The sequence below is a fragment of the Pongo abelii genome, chromosome 16 (assembly GCF_028885655.2).
Source record: "Pongo abelii isolate AG06213 chromosome 16, NHGRI_mPonAbe1-v2.0_pri, whole genome shotgun sequence".
In the NCBI taxonomy this organism is placed as follows: domain Eukaryota; kingdom Metazoa; phylum Chordata; class Mammalia; order Primates; family Hominidae; genus Pongo; species Pongo abelii.
In genome coordinates, this window is record NC_072001.2 from 86196858 (window position 1) to 86218171 (window position 21314).

At 38.9% G+C, this 21314-nt stretch overlaps 1 protein-coding gene across 8 annotated transcripts in view; it reads right to left on the reverse strand.

Moving 5' to 3' along the window:
- The window catches only part of ADAMTSL3 (ADAMTS like 3), a 388590-nt gene that overhangs the window by 173429 nt on the left and 193847 nt on the right, over positions 1-21314 (reverse strand). For all 8 annotated transcript variants that reach the window (XR_008513716.2, XM_024232567.3, XM_024232568.3 and 5 more), the window contains 2 exons: positions 14618-14692; positions 2469-2626 (listed from right to left, as the gene is read on the reverse strand). Coding sequence is in view for 7 of the 8 variants with exons in the window: in XM_024232567.3 (XP_024088335.2) it covers positions 2469-2626; positions 14618-14692 (233 nt within the window). In the remaining variant the exon portion in view is untranslated. The remainder of the gene's footprint in view (positions 1-2468; positions 2627-14617; positions 14693-21314) is intronic.

The window sequence follows — 21314 nt, forward strand, 5'->3', positions numbered from 1 at the left end:
TTTGGGCAAGAAGGTGTAAAGTAATTTGTGTAAAGTAATTTTTAATTATGCACGTGATATGTGAATTCATTCTTCCATTTACTTTTTATTATTTTTTTTTAATTATTATTTTTTTTAAATGGAGTCTTGCTCTGTTGTCCAGGCTGGAATGCAGTGGTGCGATCTTGGCTCACTGCAACCTCTGCCTCCTGGGTTCAAGTAATTCTCCTGCCTCAGCCCCCTGAGTAGCTGGGATTACAAGTGCGTGCCACCACGCCCGGCTATTTTTGTATTTTTAGTAGAGATGGGGTTTCGTCATGTTGGACAGGCTGGTCTCGAACTCCTGACCTCAGGTGATGCACCTGCCTTGGCCTCCCTAAGTGCTGGGATTACAGGCATGAGCCACCATGCCCAGCCACATTCTTCCTTTTAAACATTATTTTAAGAATTAGGTATTACAAAATGTTATCCCCTCTAAAACAGTCACTGTTGTTTTCAGTGTTTCCATTTTGAAATGTATCCTTCCAAATTATTTTTAAAAATATACATATACATATATGTGTGTGTACATACAAACTCATAGAAATATGCAGTTTATGTGTGTTTTTACAAATGGTATCAATAAACAATATATTGTTAAGATCTACTGATGCTGATACTGTAACCAAACAATATCTTGAAATACTAATCTTTGTGGGTACTTTCCTTATTTCATCATTGTATTAATGTCTCCTATTCACTCAAGGACCTCCAAGTTGACTTGAGAAGAATACAGATTCTCTGAGTAGTAATTAAAACAGAACAAAAACTCTGTGTGTGTGTGTGTGTGTGTGTGTGTGTGTGTGTGTGTGTTGTATATTTTCCACTTGAGAATCAACAGGAAGGCCCTAAGGAGGGCAAGGAAAGCATAGAATTTATGCCATAACAATAGACCAGAGAGAGAGTTTAAAAAAAAGTAATTATGGCTTCCCTAAAACCTTTCATAATATGACCGTCTAAGAAGACTATTGGATCAATGCTTTAAGGATATGACACAGAAGTCAGAAACATAAATGTCTGTGGAGGCTAGGCAGATGATATAAATGCCCGGATCAGGATGAATGGCAATCAACCACTTATACCTTCAGTGTTAGGGACACAATACATAGTGGTGTGGACCACGGCAGACCCAAGACTGGAAGGCAGCTGTTCCCCAGTTATAGTCACTTACTGCTATTGTAAAATGCAAGCTCTTCCCATTTTTACAGAGAAGCAGGAAAAAAAAAAAGAAAACCCTGATCTTTTGATGTAAAAATCTCTTGATTTTTAAGCGTTGTTTATTCGAAATCCAAAGTTTCAGAAACAAAACAATACACCGTGCAAGCCAACGCTTGGCCGGTCCCACTGCAGGCTGAATTTGTGTCTTAGGGATTGGGATGAGTTAGCAACTCTCATCTACCTCCATGCATGTTCCTCTGCTGACACAACTGATGTCTCAGTGAAACACTCCATGACAAATTAATATGTAGAACATAGACAGCTTTTTAAAGCTAAAGGGTTTTTTCTTCATACAGAAAAATATAACTGGTAGTTGGGGCTATTTTCTAGCTTCCATTTACATTTTGGAATGGGTTTCTGAAACAGGATACGGCAAAACCACACACTGAACTATCTTTTTCATTTCTTAGGCATTTTCAAATTTATCAGAAGAGTTTCAAACTGGAACCTTGGAAATATATTGGCCACTATACTTTGTGTCCCCTGAATGAGGGAAGATGCCCCAGCAGTATCCAGAGAAGGGACACAGGCTCATGGTTCCAGAGAAGAAGAGTTCTTCTGAAGGTATCTTGTGACAAGTATCTGTCATAGAACATCTGGGGAAGCAAATCCTGATCTTGAATCAGCTCAGTGCAAGACTGCATGTTCTAAGGGCTGAAGGTTGAAGTAAAGATGCCTTAAGGATAACTATCTTAAAGGAGGATAAGGAACGAGCCCCTGTTGTCTCTGCTCTCCTTTGCAAGAAGACAAGCAGCGGCACAATACTGGTTTAGGATATGGTGCATTTAACCATCGGCCATTTTCACCAAACTCTATCTAAAACTGAACACAGCTACTCGGGAGGTTGAGGCAGAAGGATCACTTGGGCCCATTAGTTCAAGGCTGTGATTGCAGCTGTGCATAGCCACTGCACCAGCCTGAGCAATACAGGGAGACCCTGTTTCTTAAACCAACAAACAAACCGAACAAAGCAACCAGAGATTATAAATACAAAATCAATCCTTCCCCCATAAAAGTGAAGTTGGTTTTTTAACTGTTAGGGTTAGGAGCAGAAATTTAAGAGTGCTGAACAATTTTTAAGAATGGACTGCCAAGATGGAAATATTGATGACACATGCTGCTCTCTATAAAAAACAATGATTGATGACCTCTTGCTAAACAAACTTATTGTTTTAAAAATCAAGATGTTCTGGGATTCAGGTACATGAAGTTTATGAAGACGATCATCCTACCTTGAAGATGAAATCAGCCATCAGAGGTCCTGGAATCTTAAAAGTTTGCCTCTCGGAGCCCCTCTGAAATTCCACTGTTGTGTTTTCTACGACAAAGACGCCGGGGCTGTTAAAGCTGTGTTCTCCTTTGCTTCCTTGAAGTGTTTTTGATTCAATAACTAAAATTAAAATATACGATTCAAATAAGAAACAATCGTAAAGGTATTTTATTACAAAAGACATTTTAGCAAATACAATGTCAGTATATGATATCAAAACAATGTCAAAATAGCCACTCAGTTTACAAACATTAATTGATATTGGTGGAATAGATATATCAGATTTTTAATTGCCCATAAAAAAGGAGCTAACAAGGGTGGCAGGCCCAAATAGTTCTACTCAATTCTTTGGAGCCATTTCTAGCATAAGGGGAAAGAGAAAACTTTTCTTTCTTTATATGTTTTCATGATTTAGCTAATACTCAAAGTAAAGCTATGTTCACTCATTTTATTACTTGTTCAAAAGATCTTATGCCTACTCTTTCAGACAAAAATCACAGCAAATTTCAAATTTGCTTTTTATCAAACAAAACTTTTGATTTTGAAACAATTCTAGATTAACAGGAAGTTGCAAAAATAGTATAGAGAGGTCCTTTGTAACCTTCATTCCCTTTTGTCTAATGCTTACATGTTAGAAAAGTATAGTTGAATATCAAAACCAGGAAATTGACACTGGTACAATATGTGCATATGGTTCAATGCCATTTTATCACCTACCACCACAATCAAAATACAGAACCACTCCATTGCCACAAAGACCTCCCTTGTGCATGTAACCCCTTTATTCGAATTTGCTTTCACATGAACAAAAGTGCTTTTAAGATTTCCTACAGAAAAAAATGTTTGCTTATCACAGTTTAAACAAAAAAGCATTTCTACTTTATTTAAATTTCTGTCTTTCCTCCCTCTTTCTTTTCTTTCTTTTATTTTCTAAGTGTCACCATACTTAGTAGATCTGTTTTCATGTTGAGAAAGGCAATAAAAAATGTATATACAGCTAGGTTGTGGGGCACCTGCGTTTCTGGCCCCGTATTTTTCTCTAACTTTCTGCCTTGGGTTTTCATTGCCTCATACCTAAAATGAGGAGTCAGAGCAGACAATCTCTCAGGTCCAAATCTATTCTGAAACCCACACTTGATTCAATGATATCATACCAGTTTTTAACAATCTCAAACAAAGAACACAGAAGAAACAAAACTCCGTTGAGTGTCAAAAATGGAAAGCTGATAAAATGCGACAAAATCGTCCGGCATTAGGGAGCTTCCATCCATAGCCTGCTGGGCTTTGGTTGTTTTCATTTGCTGGATTTTTCTCTGTCACTGGAGCAGCTGCAGGAATTCAAGTGCCCTGGACAGACTGCATAACAGGCATTAGGAGACATCCCTGATTATCCCTGACAGGCAGGCTGGGAACTTTTCTGGGAAAATTCAAAGGCTGGACATGAGCTACTTGATCTGGAGGAGTCATTAGCGGTCGAAGAATAATGCTGGCTACTTTCAGGCATACAAAACCCCAACCACTTTGGCCCTGATCTCCATGACTGCAATAGATTTTTGGAAAGTGTGAGATTAAATTCATTTCCTAGTTCCAATGAAGATATAAAACTGAGTGTTATAAAGTGAGTTGTCAGTAAAAATGAAATGGGGAACTGGAGATAGTAAGTGGGCCCTACAGTGGATGTCTCTAAAGTCAATGAGAAAAAAAAAACGATGAGCATTAAGAGCATTAAGGCAATATCAAGACGCAAAATGAAGTGGAACATAACACATCCTCACAGAAGGCATGCAAAATACAAGTTTCTAGACACTGATTTAGCCTGAAATGACTTGATTAAATTCAAGTAGCATGCAATGGATTCCGTGGCTGTGTTGGGGTAGTAATTGCTTTACCATTGTGTTAACCTTCTGGACCACAGCGTTCCAAGTTGCAGATTGGGACGCAGAATTGGGGCAGGGAGTGTAAAAATCTGGGAAGGTGATCTGGGAGGAAGGGAGGACCAGTTGCTATGATATCCATTCCCTAAACCATAGGCCAGCATTTTTGTTAACTTGGTTTTGATACTTTGTTTTTAATACAGAATCTAGCCACTATTTTAACAGTGTCTAAGAGTCTCAGTGACACGGATATAAAAACACAAGTAGCAAAAACAATTTTCAAGTTCACATAAATTACCCAAACCACTCTGCTTCTCCACTAAATGGTACGCTTATTGTAAAATAGTTTTAATTTGAGTATTTCAAAAGGCTTCCAGTTCTCTAAAGCACAAACACTGACTGCCTATCTAGGAGGCAGAAAGCAGGTGTTTTGACCTCAATTGTGTAAATGGGTAAGCAGAGTCAAAGGTGGGTGAAGAAAGACTGGTGAAGTGATTTGGTGAAGGTAGAGTTTATGGATGCAAACAATTCTGATAATCTGGATTAACAAAGCCATTGTGCCAAATCCACAGCAAGGTGGAGGCCGATGCAGTTCTTTAAAAGTTGTCATTTTTATTGGTGGCAAACTTGCTTCTCCTTTGTGCTGCTGCCTCTTAAAAATAAATGACAAAAAAAGGAGTTTGTGGTGTTTCAATCAACAATTCAGATGATGTATTGACTTATGGATACCTTTAAGTTTTTATTAATTTCCACCATTTCCCTATATTTACTGTAGCCCCATGTTGTTTACAATGTGTGATTCATGGCTAGTGAGAGCTGCATGCACAAGCCCTTCGGTTCTCAGAGGTTTCACTGACCCTTTGTTGTTTCTGCAGCAAGGTGGTTAGTGTGTAGGAGACCCCAGGAAGCCTATAAACATCCCCACCAGAATTAAGGGAAGAGAGTGTGAGCCTTCTTTCCTGCTGCCCATGGCCCAGCTTCTTTTTCCTCTCCAGACATAATATTGAGGGGAGGGAGGGAAGTGTTGAGGAAGATATGATAGGTAGTCTCAAAAAGAGTAAAAATTAGAAATCAAGACTTTCTTGTATCCCAAAATCTTCACAACTCAGGTCTCTAGTGATGCCTTTAAATATTTTAATCCACTACTAGTTATTTGTAAAAGAAATTATGCCTAGAAAATGAAGAATGCTTCTAATTGCTTCTAGTTGAAGGATGTGCATTGAGAAGTTCAGGCTTCTTTCAAAAAAGGCAGGGTCATGGTAACCATCCCCAAGAGGTCTCCCTAAATTCTAAAGGCCATGAAAGTACTGTCAGGTAAATGTGGAATGAGTGTTTAGCATGGCTAACATAGTTATAAATACATCAAACTTATATGTACAGTAGAGCTGTATTTCTATAGTATATGCTAATTTCATTCATGTCAATTTCCTTTGATTGGTCATTAGGTACTGTATCCATGCTTATATTTATACATCTCTATATATGGTCCTCAGATAGGGCTTAAAGGGAAAATATTCTTCCAATTGAATTGGAGGTTTTTGGTTTATGACCTCTTGGCTTCTTAAGTTTATTGCTAGTCAAACACATTTAATGCTAAGGTTTTGCTACAATAAAATCTGTTTTGCAGGGATCTGCTTATTGTTTCCATTTTTGAAGGGATGCGCTCCTGGAAAATTTGGGGCTGTGTGCTCCCCATAATGCTGTGGCCAGGCTTGGGACAGGACTGGAAATTCAGGGTCTAAACAAACACCTCTAGGCAGTATGTAAGATGGATATTCTGTAATTAAAATTCACTCCACAGCAAAGAGACTGACATTAATGTTTCTGGGTATTTTCAGTTCTTAGTAATGCAGTCTTTTGGATAGTTATAGTTAATATGGATGTTAAAAGAATGAAGTATTACTGCAAAATGAGCTTCATTTCAGAAGTATCTCTTTTACAAATAAAAATTAAGAAAAAAGTTGCATAAATCCAGAAAATAAAACCACTTCTATATTTAGATATTCAGAAATGTTAACTAAGTCCTTTGTAAATGAAGCCAGTTTTATTCATCAGCAAAGAAGGATAACTTTCAGAAATACTTCTACTGCCAATTGTGAGATTGTTCAGAAAGGGAAATAGTCCAAGCAACAGATTTGTCACTCTTGGAGAAATGGGAACATTTTTGAGCCCTATTCTTGGATGAGTGCCAGTCTTGAATATAAAGTTATGTTGAATATGCCAGAACATATACACATAAACGAATTTTTGCCTCAAAGTGTTCACCTTTACTTATTCTTTTTTTTATTATACTTTAAGTTTTAGGGTACATGTACACAACGTGCAGGTTAGTTACATATGTACACATGTGCCATGTTGGTGTGCTGTACCCATTAACTCGTCATTTAACATTAGGTATAACTCCTAATGCTATCCCTCCCCACTCCCCCCACCCCACAACAGGCCCCAGTGTGTGATGTTCACCTTCCTGTGTTCATGTGTTCTCATTGTTCAATTCCCACCTATGAGTGAGAACACGCAGTGTTTTTTTGTCCTTGCGATAGTTTGCTCAGAATGATGGTTTCCAGCTTCATCCATGCCCCTACAAAGGACATGAACTCATCCTTTTTTATGGCTGCATAGTATTCCATGGTGTATATGTGCCACATTTTCTTAATCCAGTCTATCATTGTTGGACATTTGGGTTGGTTTCAAGTCTTTGCTATTGTGAATAGTGCCACAATAAACATATGTGTGCAAGTGTCTTTATGGCAGCATGATTTATAATCCTTTGGGTATATACCCAGTAATGGGATGGCTGGGTCAAATGGTATTTCTAGTTCTAGATCCCTGAGGAATTGCCCCACTGATTTCCACAATGGTTGAACTAGTTTACAGTCCCACCAACAGTGTAAAAGTGTTCCAATTTCTCCACATCCTCTCCAGCACCTGGTGTTTCCTGACTTTTTAATGATCGCCATTCTAACTGGTGTGAGATGGTATCTCATTGTGGTTTTGATTCCATTTCTCTGAAGGCCAGTGATGATGAGCATTTTTTCATTTGTCTTTTGGCTGCATAAAATGTCTTCTTTTGAGAAGTGTCTGTTCATATCCTTTGCCCACTTTTTGATGGGGTTGTTTTTTTCTTGTAAATTTGTTGGAGTTCATTGTAGATTCTGGATATTAGCCCTTTGTCAGATGAGTAGGATGCAAAAATTTTCTCCCATTCTGTAGGTAGCCTGTTCACTCTGATGGTAGTTTCTTTTGCTGTGCAGAAGCTCTTTAGTTTAATTAGATCCCATTTGTTAATTTTGGCTTTTGCTGCCATTGCTTTTGCTGTTTTAGACATGAAGTCCTTGCCCATGCCTATGTCCTGAATGGTATTGCCCAGGTTTTCTTCTAGGGTTTTCATGGTTTTAGGTCTAACATTTAAATCTTTAATCCATCTTGAATTAATTTTTGTATAAGGCGTAAGGAAGGGATCCAGTTTCAGCTTTCTACATATGGCTAGCCAGTTTTCCCAGCACCATTTATTCAATAGGGAATCCTTTCCCCATTTATTGTTTTTCTCAGGTTTGTCAAAGATCAGATGGTTGTAGATACGTGGCATTATTTCTGAGGGCTCTGTTCTGTTCCATTGGTCTATATCTGTGTTTTGGTACCAGTACCATGCTGTTTTGGTTACTGTAGCCTTGTAGTATAGTTTGAAGTCAGGTAGCGTGATGCCTCCAGCTTTGTTCTTTTCGCTTAGGATTGACTTGGCAATGTGGGCTCTTTTTTGGTTCCATATGAACTTTAAAGTAGTTTTTTCCAATTCTATGAAGAAATTCATTGGTAGCTTGATGGGGATGGCATTGAATCTATAAATTACCTTCGGCAGTATGGCCATTTTCACGATATTGATTCTTCCTATCCATGAGCATGGAATGTTTTTCCATTTGTTTCTATCCTCTTTTATTTCATTGAGCAGTGGTTTGTAGCTCTCCTTGAAGAGGTGCTTCATGTCCCTTGTAAGTTGGATTCCTAGGTATTTTATTCTCTTTGAAGCAATTGTGAATGGGAGTTCACTCATGATTTGGCTCTCTGTTAGTCTGTTATTGGTGTATAAGAATGCTTGTGATTTTTGCACATGATTTTGTATCCTGAGACTTTGCTGAAGTTGCCTATCAGCTTAAGGAGATTTTGGGCTGAGACGATGGGGTTTTCTAGATACACAATCATGTCATCTGCAAACAGGGACAATGACTTCCTCTTTTCCTAATGGAATAACCTTTATTTCTTTCTCCTTCATGATTGCCCTGGCCAGAACTTCCAACACTATGTTGAATAGAAGTGGCGAGAGAGGGCATCCCTGTCTTGTGCCAGTTTTCAAAGGGAATGCTTCCAGTTTTTGCCCATTCAGTATGATATTGGCTGTGGGTTTGTCATAGATAGCTCTTATTACCTTGAGATACATCCCATCAATACCTAATTTATTGAGAGTTTTTAGCATGAAGTATTGTTGAATTTTGTCAAAGGCCTTTTCTGCATCTATTGAGATAATCACATGATTTTTGTCTTTGGTTTATATGCTGGATTACGTTTATTGATTTGCGTATGTTGAACCAGCCTTGCATCCCAGGGATGAAGCCCACTTGATCATGGTGGATAAGCTTTTTGATGTGCTGCTGGATTCGGTTTGCCAGTATTTTATTGAGGATTTTTGCATCGATGTTCATCAGGGATATTGGTCTAAAATTCTCTTATTTTGTTGTGTCTCTGCCAGGCTTTGATATCAGGATGATGCTGGCCTCATAAAATGAGTTAGGGAAGATTCTCTCTTTTTCTATTGATTGGAATAGTTTCAGAAGGAATGGTACCAGCTCCTCCTTGTACTTCTGGTAGAATTCAGCTGTGAATCCATCTGGTCATGGACTTTTTTTGGTTGGTAGGCTATTAATTATTGCCTCAATTTCAGAGCCTGTTATTGGTCTATTCAGAGATTCAACTTCTTCCTGGTTTAGTCTTGGGAGGGTGTATGTGTCCAGGAATTTATCCATTTCTTCTAGATTTTCTAGTTTATTTGTGTAGAGGTGTTTATAGTATTCTCTGATGGTAGTCTGTATTTCTGTGGGATCTGTGGTGATATCCCCTTTGTCATTTTTTATTGCGTCTATTTGATTCTTCTCTCTCTTCTTCTTTATTAATCTTGCTAGCAGTCTATCAATTTTGTTGATCTTTTCAAAAAACCAGCTCCTGGATTCACTGATTTTTTTGAAGGGTTTTTTGTGTCTCTATTTCCTTCAGTTCTGCTCTGATCTTAGTTATTTCTTGCCTTCTGCTAGCTTTTGAATGTGTTTGCTCTTGCTTCTCTAGTTCTTTTAATTGTGATGTTAGGGTGTCAATTTTAGATCTTTCCTGCTTTCTCTTGTGGGCATTTAGTGCTATAAATTTCCCTCTACACACTGCTTTGAATGTGTCCCAGAGATTCTGGTATGTTGTGTCTTTGTTCTCGTTGGTTTCAAAGAACATCTTTATTTCTGCCTTCATTTCGTTATGTACCCAGTAGTCATTCAGGAGCAGACTGTTCAGTTTCCATGTAGTTGAGTGGTTTTGAGTGAGTTTCTTAATCCTGAGTTCTAGTTTGATCACACTGTGGTCCGAAAGACAGTTTGTTATAATTTCTGTTATTTTACATTTGCTGAGGAGTGCTTTGCTTCCAACTATGTGGTCAGTTTTGGGATAGGTGTAGTGTGGTGCTGAAAAGAATGTATATTCTGTTGATTTTGGGTGGAGAGTTCTGTAGATGTCTATGAGGTCTGCTTGGTGCAGAGCTGAGTTCAATTCCTAGGTATCCTTGTTAACTTTCTGTCTCGTTGATCTGTCTAATGTTGACAGTGGGGTGTTAAAGTCTCCCATTATTATTGTGTGGGAGTCTAAGTCTCTTTGTAGGTCACTCAGGACTTGCTTTATGAATCTGGGTGCTCCTGTATTGGGTGCATATATATTTAGGATAGTTAGTTCTTCTTGTTGAATTGATCCCTTTACCATTATGTAATGGCCTTCTTTGTCTCTTTTGATCTTTGCTGGTTTAAAGTCTGTTTTATCAGAGACTAGGATTGCAACCCCTGCTTTTTTTTGTTTCCCATTTGCTTGGTGGATCTTCCTCCATCCCTTTATTTTGAGCCTATGTGTGTCTGTGCACATGAGATGGGTTTCCTGAATATAGCACACTGATGGGTCTTGACTCTTTATCCAATTTGCCAGTCTGTGTCTTTTAATTGGAGCATTTAGCCCATTTACATTTAAGGTTAATATTGTTATGTGTGAATTTGATCCTATCATTATGATGTTAGCTGGTTCTTTTGCCCATTAGTTGATGCAGTTTCTTCCTAGTCTCGATGGTCTTTACAATTTGGCATGTTTTTGCAGTGGCTGGTACTGGTTGTTCCTTTCCATGTTGAGTGCTTCCTTCAGGAGCTCTTGTAAGGCAGGCCTGGTGGTGACAAAATCTCTCAGCATTTGCTTGTCTGTAAAGGATTTTATTTCTCCTTCACTTATGAAGCTTAGTTTGGCTGGATATGAAATTCTGGGTTGAAAATTCTTTCCTTTAAGAATGTTGAATATTGGCCCCCACTCTATTCTGGCTTGTAGAGTTTCTGCCAAGAGATCTGCTGTTAGTCTGATGGGCTTCCCTTTGTGGGTAACCCGACCTTTCTCTCTGGCTGCCTTTAACAATTTTTCCTTCATTTCAACTTTGGTGAATCTGACAATTATGTGTCTTGGAGTTGCTCTTCTCGAGGAGTATCTTTGTGGCGTTCTCTGTATTTCCTGAATTTGAATGTTGGCCTGCCTTGCTAGATTTGGTAAGTTCTCCCGGATAATATCCTGCAGAGTGTTTTCCAACTTGGTTCCATTCTCCCTGTCACTTTCAGGTACACCAATCAGACGTAGATTTGGTCTTTTCACATAGTCCCATATTTCTTGGATGCTTTGTTTGTTTCTTTTTATTCTTTTTTCTCTAAACTTCTCTTCTCACTTCATTTCATTCATTTGATCTTCCATCACTGATATGCTTTCTTCCAGTGGATCGAATTGGCTACTGAGGCTTGTGCATTCGTCACGTTCTCGTGCCTTGGTTTTCAGCTCCATCAGGTCCTTTAAGGACTTCTCTGCATTGGTTATTCTAGTTAGCCATTCGTCTAATTTTTTTTCAAGGTTTTTAACTTCTTTGCCATGGGTTCGGACTTCCTCCTTTAGCTCGGAGTAGTTTGATCTTCTGAAGCCTTCTTCGCTCAACTCGTCAAAGTCATTCTCCATTCAGCTTTGTTCCGTTGCTGGTGAGGAGCTGCATTCCTTTGGAGGAGGAGAGGCGCTCTGATTTTTACAGTTTCCAGTTTTTCTCCTCTGTTTTTTCCCCATCTTTGTGGTTTTATCTACCTTTGGTCTTTGATGATGGTGACGTACAGATGGGGTTTTGGTGTGGATGTCCTTTCTGTTTGTTAGTTTTCCTTCTAACAGTCAGGACCCTCAGCTGCAGGTCTGCTGGAGTTTGCTGGAGGTCCACTCCAGACCCTGTTTGCCTGGGTATCAGCAGTGGAGGCTGCAGAACAGAGGATACCAGTGAACAGCAAATGTTGCTGCCTGATCGTCCCTCTGGAAGTTTTGTCTCAGAGGGGTACCCGGCCGTGTGAGGTGTCAGTCTGCCCCTACTGGGGGTGCCTCCCAGTTAGCCTACTCGGGGGTCAGGGACCCACTTGAGGAGGCAGTCTGTCCGTTCTCCGATCTCCAGCTGCGTGCTGGGAGAACCACTACTCTCTTCAAAGCTGTCAGACAGGGACATTTAAGTCTGCAGAGGATTCTGCTGCCTTTTGTTTGGCTGTGCCCTGCCCCCAGATGTGGAGTCTGCAGAGGCAGGCAGGCGCCCCTAGGTGGAGTAGGTGGTGTCTACAGAGGCAAACCTCAGCAATGGCGGGCGCCCCTCCCTCAGCCTCGCTGCCACCTTGCAGCTTGATCTCAGACTGCTGTGCTAGCAATGAGCGAGGCTCTGTGGGCGTAGGACCCTCCGAGCCAGGCACGGGATATAATCTCCTGGTGTGCCGTTTGCTAAGACCGTTGGAAAAACGCAGTATTAGGGTGGGAGTGACCCGATTTTCCAGGTGCCGTCTGTCACCCCTTTCTTTGACTAGGAAAGGGAATTCCCTGACCCCTTGAGCTTCCCGGGTGACGCGATGCCTCGCCCTGCTTTGGCTCACGCTCAGTGTGCTGCACCCACTGTCCTGCACCCACTTTCCGACACTCCCCAGAGAGATGAACCCAGTACCTCATTTGGAAATGCAGAAATCACCTATCTTCTGCGTCGCTCACGCTGGGAGCTGTAGACTGGAGCTGTTCCTATTAGGCCATCTTGGCTCCACCTCCCTCACCTTTACTTATTCTGTTTACTGCTTACTTATTCTGTTTTTACAATTTATAAAACTAGTTTTGGAGCTGAATTTTGGGGAATGGACTTTAATATCATGAGATTATCAAGACCATCTGCTGCATTTTTTTGTTTTTTAAGCATCTTTTCCATATATAATTTGCATGCCATAAACTTTGCCCTTTTAAAATGCATAATTTAACGGTTTCAGTGTATTCCCAGAGTGAAACCATCACAATCATCTATTTATTATTTCAAACTCACAGTATTCTGGGAAACCAGTGTCAGCCTTCAGGGACCCCTAGATGGGAAGCTGTGATGTGCTAGCAGCAAGGCTTGTTCTGATCAGCCATATTCACTGATAAGGTTTTGTATTTTAAATTTTGTTTTGTTTTGGTTTTTTTGTCCCACTTTGCTGAAATCTCCACAACATTCCCAAATCTTACTTTACTCTCCATATACTATTATTATTTTAGAGACATGGTCTTCCTGTGTCACTCAGGCTGGAGTGGAAGATTGCAGTGGTGCAATCAGAGCTCACTGCAACCTTGAACTCCTAGGCTCAAGGAGTAGCTTGGGCTGCACGCCTGTAGTAGCCAAGCTACTCCTTGGACTACCTCAGCCTCTTGAGTAGCTTGGACTACAGGCGTGCGCCACTATGCCTAGCTAATTTTTTAAAAAATTTTTTGCAGAGATGGGGTCTTCCTGTGCTGCCCAGGCTTGTCTCAAACTCCTAGACTCAAGTGATCCTCTTGCCATAGCCTCTCAAAGAGCTGGCATTACAGGCGTGAGCCTGTAATGAACCACACCCAGCCATCCTATACAAAAATAGTTTATTTGACATAAAATTTGGTTTTTATTCTCCCATGAGGGGATTAATCTTAAACAGGTAAATTTCCCATTGGGGTATGAGAACAGAAAAATTCAGGGTACAATACAGATAATTTCCCTTGTTATATAGACTATTTTGCCCACTACAGAATAATTGGGGGTACCCAACAGGGTACCACCACCCCCAAGAATGGAAATAAGGGAAAATCTGAATTCCTTCAAGAGAAATTCCAGGCACCTAGCTAGCCTTGAGAAGTAATGAGCAACTTCACAAGCAACAAGGTAATAGTGGATTAAAACAATAGCCAGAAAAAGTTAGAGTCACAGGATGTATGGTTCCCTATAGAAACTAAAGTTAACATTTTAACATAGGTCCCTGAGTAGTTTTTCAGGAAATCTAGATCCCTACCAAACGGATCCACTGGCACAGAGACCTCCGGTTAAGAGGGAACTGAGGCTAAACTCTGACTGCCTTTCTTTGTCCTACATTTCTTCCTGAGGCACCTGGAGGAGATCACACCCAAGGGCCAGATCTAACATTCTTTTCTGCTGATTCCAAGTCTTTAGGCAAAACTTCCCTTTCTTAACCAATTGCAAATCAGAAAATATTTGAATCTACCTATGGTCTGTAAGCCCCCACTTCAAGATATTCCACCTTTTCAGGTCAAACCAGTACATAGCCTCCATGTATTAATTTGTGACTTTCCCTATAACTTCGATCTCCCTGTCTTTAAAAATCCTTACATGTAAGACATCAGGGAGTTCAGGTCTTAAGCATGAGCTGTTTGATTCTCCTTGCTTGGTGCTCTGCAATAAATGCCTCACTGTTTCTGGCTGCAAATCCTAATGTCAGTGTTTAGCTTTGCTGTGCCAAGTAAGTGGATGCAAGCTCGGTAACATTACCCATTAACTTAGAGAAAGTTTTTTTGCTTGTTGGTTTGGTTTGTGGGTTTTTTGTTTTTTGTTTTTTTTTGGCTAACTAAACTTTCAGGATATTAAAAAATGTTAAGATTAAATTCTACTTACAGAGGTGGGCAGGTCCTTTCACTGTAATTCTCACACTGCGACTTCCCAAAGGAACAGCGATTACATTTTCTTCTCCTGGGAAAGAACAGAACACAACTGCAATAAAACCAGTACACTAAAGACCCATGAAAATGAGCAAGTCAATCAAAACTGGGGGTATCTGCAAAATATTCTTAACTATATTTCATTTCTGTAATCCTAGCACTTTGGGAGGCCAAGGTGGGCAGATCACTTGAGGTCAGGAGTTCGAGACCAGCCTGGCCAAAATGGTGAAACCCCATCTCTACTAAAAATACAAAAATTAACCAGGTGTGATGGCGTGTGCCTGTAGTCCCAGCTACCCGGGAGGCTGAGGCAGGAGAATTGCTGGAACCCAGGAGGTGTAGTCTGCAGTGAGCTGAGAATGTGCCACTGGGCAACAGAGTGACACTCTGTCTCAAGAAAAAAATAAATAAATCTTTGGAAATCACCAACTATGTGTAAAGCAGATGAATATTACATAATTTCATTTAAATACACCCTTAAATAACATTAAAGAAACGTTTAAAGTAAATGCACTGCCTACCTCAATTGCCTTTACTCTCATGGACCAATCCACGTGCTTTGATGAGGGTCTGCAAACCGTGGCCCCTGGGCCAAATCTAGCCACACCTCTTCATTCATTCATTTAAGGCTGTTTATGCTTTTCAAGGTAGAACTGAGTTGTAGTAATGAAGACCATATGGCTCAATAAGGCTAAAATATTTATTGTACTATCTGACTTTTCACAGAAAAATTTCATGATCCTTGGACTGGACAATTACCTACTGGAAATCCTGGTCCTCAGAGATGTTTTTTCACACTGCTACATACTCTGATAATTTAATTTTTGTGTTCACATAATAATCTAAGCTCATATACGATATTTTGTCTCACTAGTCCCCTATCTGAACATTCTCTGTTTCTAAATGAAACTAGAACATTATCAATGATACGAATTACTTCAAGCAGATGTTTTTGTCTAACTTAACGCAAAACAATTTTTTTTGGATAAACTCTCCAGAGTGAAATTAGTGAAGCAAAGGATATCAATATATTGATTGACTAATTTGCAAGTTTTTATTAAATAGAAATACCTGTTTGTTATTAAAAATCAGAAAATGCAGATAAACAAAAATACAAAATAAATCTTTTTCTAATCCTATTGCCCAGAGATAATCACTTCTAACACTTTGATGAATGTCCATTCCAGATTTTTTGTTTGTTTTTAACATGTATACATGTAAAAGGAAAGACTGAACCATACCTAAATGTCCATCAATGTGGGAAAGATTACATAAACAAGAACATCCATACTAAGGAATACTCTACAACTGATAAAAGTAATGATAAGAAGCTATATGACCTGACGTGGAAAGCCTGCCAATATATACATTGAAGACTTTAAAAAAGGAAGGTTAAAAAATAGGGCAGTGGTATCTTGGATATGACACTAAAAGCACAGGAAACACATGAAAAAAGACTAAATTTGACCAAATCAAAATCAAACCTTTGTGCACAAAAGGACACTATGAACAGAGTGAAGAGGCAACCCACAGAATGGGGGGAAACATTTGCAAATCACATCTTGGAAAGGGGTTATTATCTAGAATATATAAAGAATACTTGTAACTCAACAACAACAAAAAACAACTCATTCAATAAAAAGGACAAAAGGACTTGGATTTCTCCAAAACAGCTATACTAATGGCCAATAAGCACATGAAAATGCTCAATATCAATAATTATTAGGGAATTGAAAATCAAAACCACAATCAGGTACCACTTCACACCCATTAGGATGAGAATTATACAAAAAAAAAAAAAACAAAACAAGCAGAAAATAACAAGTATTGGTGAGGATGTGGCAAAAAGAACCCTTGTGAACTGGTGGTGAAAATGTTAAATGGTACAACTACCATGGAAAATAGTATGGCAAGTCCTCAAGATATTAAACATAGAATTACCATATGATCCAGCAATTCCACCTCTAGGTGGAATTGAAAGAATTGAAAGCAGGGACACAAACAGATATTGGTACATTCATGATCATGGCAGCATTATTCCCAATAGACAAAAGGAAGAAACAACCTAAGTATCTATCTGTGGATGAATGGATAAGGCTGTTTTTGTTCTACAAATGCAGAATTGAGTCATGGTAATGAAGATTATACAGCTCAATAAACCTAAAATATTTACTGTGCTATCTGGCCTTTCACAGAAAAAATTCATGATCCTTGGCCTAGACAATTACCTACTGGAAATCATGCTTCTCACAGATATTTTTTGGTATATACCTACAATGGATTATTATTTAGCTTTTTTTAAAAAAAGGAGGGGGCCAGGCATGGTGGCTCACATCTGTAGTCTTAGCAGTTTGGGAGGCCAAGGCGAGAGGATGGCTTGAGCCCAGGAGTTCAAGACTAGTCGGGGCAACATAGGGAAACCCGGTCACTACCAAGAAATTTTATAATTTTTTTTTAATGTGGGTATGGTGGTGTGTGCCTGTAATCCCAGCTACTTGGAAGTCTGGGGTGGGAGGATCACTTGAGCCCAGGAGGTTGAGGCTGCAGTGAACTATGATCAACCCATTGCACTCCAGCCTGGGTAACACAGTGACAGCTTGTTTCGGGCAAAAAAAAAAAGGAAAGGAAAGGAAATGACGCATACTACAACATCAGTCATTTTAAGGATGCTAGCAAACAGCTCATCGTTTCGAAAACTGGTAAGTAAAGAAAAGATTAATGCATTCATCATGCTTTGTTGTTTTTCTTTTGTTTTGTTTTGTTTTTGTTTTTTGAGACAGGGTCTCACTCTGTCACCCAGGCTGGAGTGCAGTGGCCTGATCTAGGCTCACTGCAGCCTCTACCTCCTGGGCTCAAGCAATCCTCCCAACTCAGCCACCTGAGTAGCTGGGGCTACAGTTGCATGCCAGCATGCCTGGCTAATTTTTTAATTTTTTGTAGAGACTAATTTGAACAAACAAGCAAAAGTGATAAAGACTTCTGAAAAATCCTCTCCTCCATAAAATCAGTAAAAACACCAGCAAAAATGGTCAGAACCAACATTTTTAAAACTCTGGAAATTAACCAAAGGCTTGCAACAATCTGAGCAGTAATTATCAAAGAAAAGTGCTCAGTAAGAACAGTGAGCTTTGTGGCATGCTAAGCTGCCTATTTCCATCTCTCCCCATTCTCCACCTCCATGGTAACCTTGAAAACAACACCCCATAATCACAGTGCTAACCAGCAGCCTGGCAGACTCTGCGGGGGTAGAATGGGTTTGGAGCTCCTTCAATGCCCAATTCCCAATTATTATTTGACCTGTGTAGTGGTTCCCTGGAAGACTTCACTCACAAAGCTGTCTTTGGTTTATCTAACTGGGAGTTTGCCCAGTGTAAACAGCTTTTCCCCAGGAGGCATTTGTCCAAAACAATCAGAGATACTTGTTTAACATTGAGGTTGCATGAGGTGGTGGATAACAAACAATTGGGGAAAACATAAGCTAACCAAAAAGCTGGGAATGAGATGTCCACAGGTAGCTTTGAAAAACTCCAACATATTCCTGAAAATCTAGAAGACCGCATGTCTATGTGGGGCTCTGCATATGCCAGAGCTTTGTGCATGCCCAGAAACAACCTGAGAAGGTCCTAAGCTGTCATCTATGGCTAACCTACAGACTCTGAGGAAGCAGGAAGTAAAGGCTAGAACAAAGTTGTCAACTACCTTGGCTGAGTGTTGAAGGTATAACCCAACATAGACACATAAGCACACACACACACACAGACACAGACACAGACACACACACACACACACACACACACAGCCCACTAAAAATAACCAACTCTCCATGAAAAACCAGGTAATGCCAGGTCCGGAGTAGGGAAAATTCAAGGTGGGCTTGGAACACCTGTTGCTCTAGAAACCAAGGCAATGTCTAAAATTCAATGGAATTATGACAAAAGAAGACAGTTTAAAGTGCTCCCACTGGCTACATTTTGGACAATTTGAAACCCAAAAAGACTATTGTCAGTAATATATAAAACATTAAATAAATAAAAATCTCTGAATACAGAGTGAGAAATTCAGAAACAGAAACCTTTTTTTAAAAACAGAAGAATGAGTGAAGAAGGAATGAAAGAATTAGAAAATAACCGTTTGCAACTCTCTGTGTTAAATACTGTTTCAGGCAAGGATCATCAATGTACACTAAAGCCACGGTGTGAAAGAATGTTGCAAGACAGAATATTTACACCTTGTCAAGGCATCACTCTGCAGATTTCTTACAGGGAAACATGGATCTATACAAAAGAGTATGCGTAGTTCACCACCTGTGTGAGTAATACTGGATCAAGCTGACATCATCAACTTCCTGATATGACGCAACATAAATCACGCATCACTTTTGATGTGCTGCTGCCACAAATGTTCAATCCAATTCTAATTAAACCGAAGACCTTACTGATCGATTCACAGGAATTACGTGAGGGAGATCAACAAATTAAATGGAAAATGATCAGACAAATCCAGAATATGGGACATGCTACAATACAACTGGAATGAACTCTTTACAAAGTCAATACCACGAAAAAATAAGTGCACTAAAAAAAAAAGACTAAAGAGATAGAAAAACTAAATGCAATAAGTGAGGCTTGACCAGTTCAAGGGGAAAAACAACTATAAAAAGAGAAATTTTAACATAGATTGGATATTAGATAATATTTAGAAATTATAATTTTTTAGGTGTACTAGTGAGACGATGTTATAAAGAAGATCCTTATTTTTAGAAGAGTCATGCTAAAGTATTAATACTTAGAAGTGAGTGTTGTGATGTCTGTAAATTAACAAGGGTCAGCTAGCTAGTTGGATGGAGGAATTAGACAGATAGATAGATAGATAGATAGATAGATAGATAGATAGATATAGAGTGACAGATAGGGATAATGAACCAATGTAGCAAAATATAAGTAATTATTGAATCTAGTTGAAAAAATGTACAGTAGTTAATTGTGTTATTTTATCAACTTTTATGTATGCTTGAAAATTTTACACAGTACAATTTTGGGGATAAAACTACATTCCAATGTCACTAACATCTATTTGATACCAAATTCCTAAGTAAAATATTTGAAAAGAAAATTTAATCATAAATTTGAATTATGCACTATATACAAATGAAGTTTACCCAACAAATGCTAGTGTTGCTCAAATTTAGGAAACCTACTAATGTAATTTACCATATTAATAGACAAAGTAGAAAAGTTTGATTACCTCAAATAAGTTTCCAGCATTTAGTAAAATTCAGTCATTATTCCTGATAAAAATTCTGTATATAAAATAAAGTAAATGTTTGTAACATCATTTACAAATGCAAGTCATGATTAATATGCTTAATGCTTAAACATTAGAAACACTGCTGTTTAATTGGGGAAATGATGGGATACCAGTTAGCACCATATGACTTAAGAGTTTTTAAAAGATTAGCCAAGGTAATTAGTCAAGAAAAAATAGTCTAAGCATTAGAAATCAAGAAGAAATTAATATTAAAAAATTATTAGATTTTAGAAATACCAACAATAATCATTTAGAAAAATAATGGAAGAAAATGCCCCATTTGCAATGGCTAGAGAAAAGATGGAATATGGTGGAATGAACTTTTAAAAAATGGGCACAACCAGCTGTGCGTGGTGGCTCATGCCTGTAATCCTAGCACTTTGGGAGGCTAAGGTGGGTGGATCACCTGAGGTCAGGAGTTCAAGACCAGCCTGGCCAACATGGTAAAACCCTGTTTCTACTAAAAAATACAAAAATTATCCAGGCATGGTGGCTGGCACCTACAATCCCAGCTACTCAGGAGGTTGAGGCACGAGAATTGCTTGAACCCAGGAGGCAGGGGTCGCAGTGAGCCAAGACCATACCATTGAACACCAGCCTGGGCGACAAAGCAAGACTCCATCTCAAAAACAAAAAAAAACAAGCCAAATTATGAGAACGGATAGGCAAAAAAACCTCACTGAATAAAAAGAAATTGTAAAAAAATTTATACCTAATGATCAATTCTGTATACTTCTCAAAAGCATACATGTTTATATGGAAAGGTGCACACATACACATCCATAGGAAATATCTTAATAGAAGCAACCGTTCATCCTGTTTAGACCTCTAAAAAGTGGAACTGGTTAGGAGTTTGTGGATGGTAGAGGGTGACTTTTACTTTCCATTTTATATCCTTCTGTGCCATTTGAAGTTTTTATAAGTTTTATAAACAGTATGTCTTAATTTTACAATATAAATTATCAATATATATTATGCATCCTCAACCACTTCACCTCACCCCGGGCAGGATACACACTAATATGATAACAGGTGTAATCTCTTGGCAGTGTGACTGAATACATGACATGTTTGTCAATTTCCTTGCCTGGATATTCTGGATTTTTTTACAACAAATATACAGCATATTATATATGTAATAAAAATTGTTTTGAAAATACATATAAATTAGAAAGCTTTACTGAACTGAAGAAAACCTATTTGGGCGGATTGGTTGGGCTCTCTTGCAAAATCTTTGTGAATATAGGCTGTGGTATCTTGGGGAGGCATTTGTCTTGGGGTGTGTGTACATATATGTGTATATTCCAACCATTGTCCCATTGATAATTATACACTTTAGTGAAACC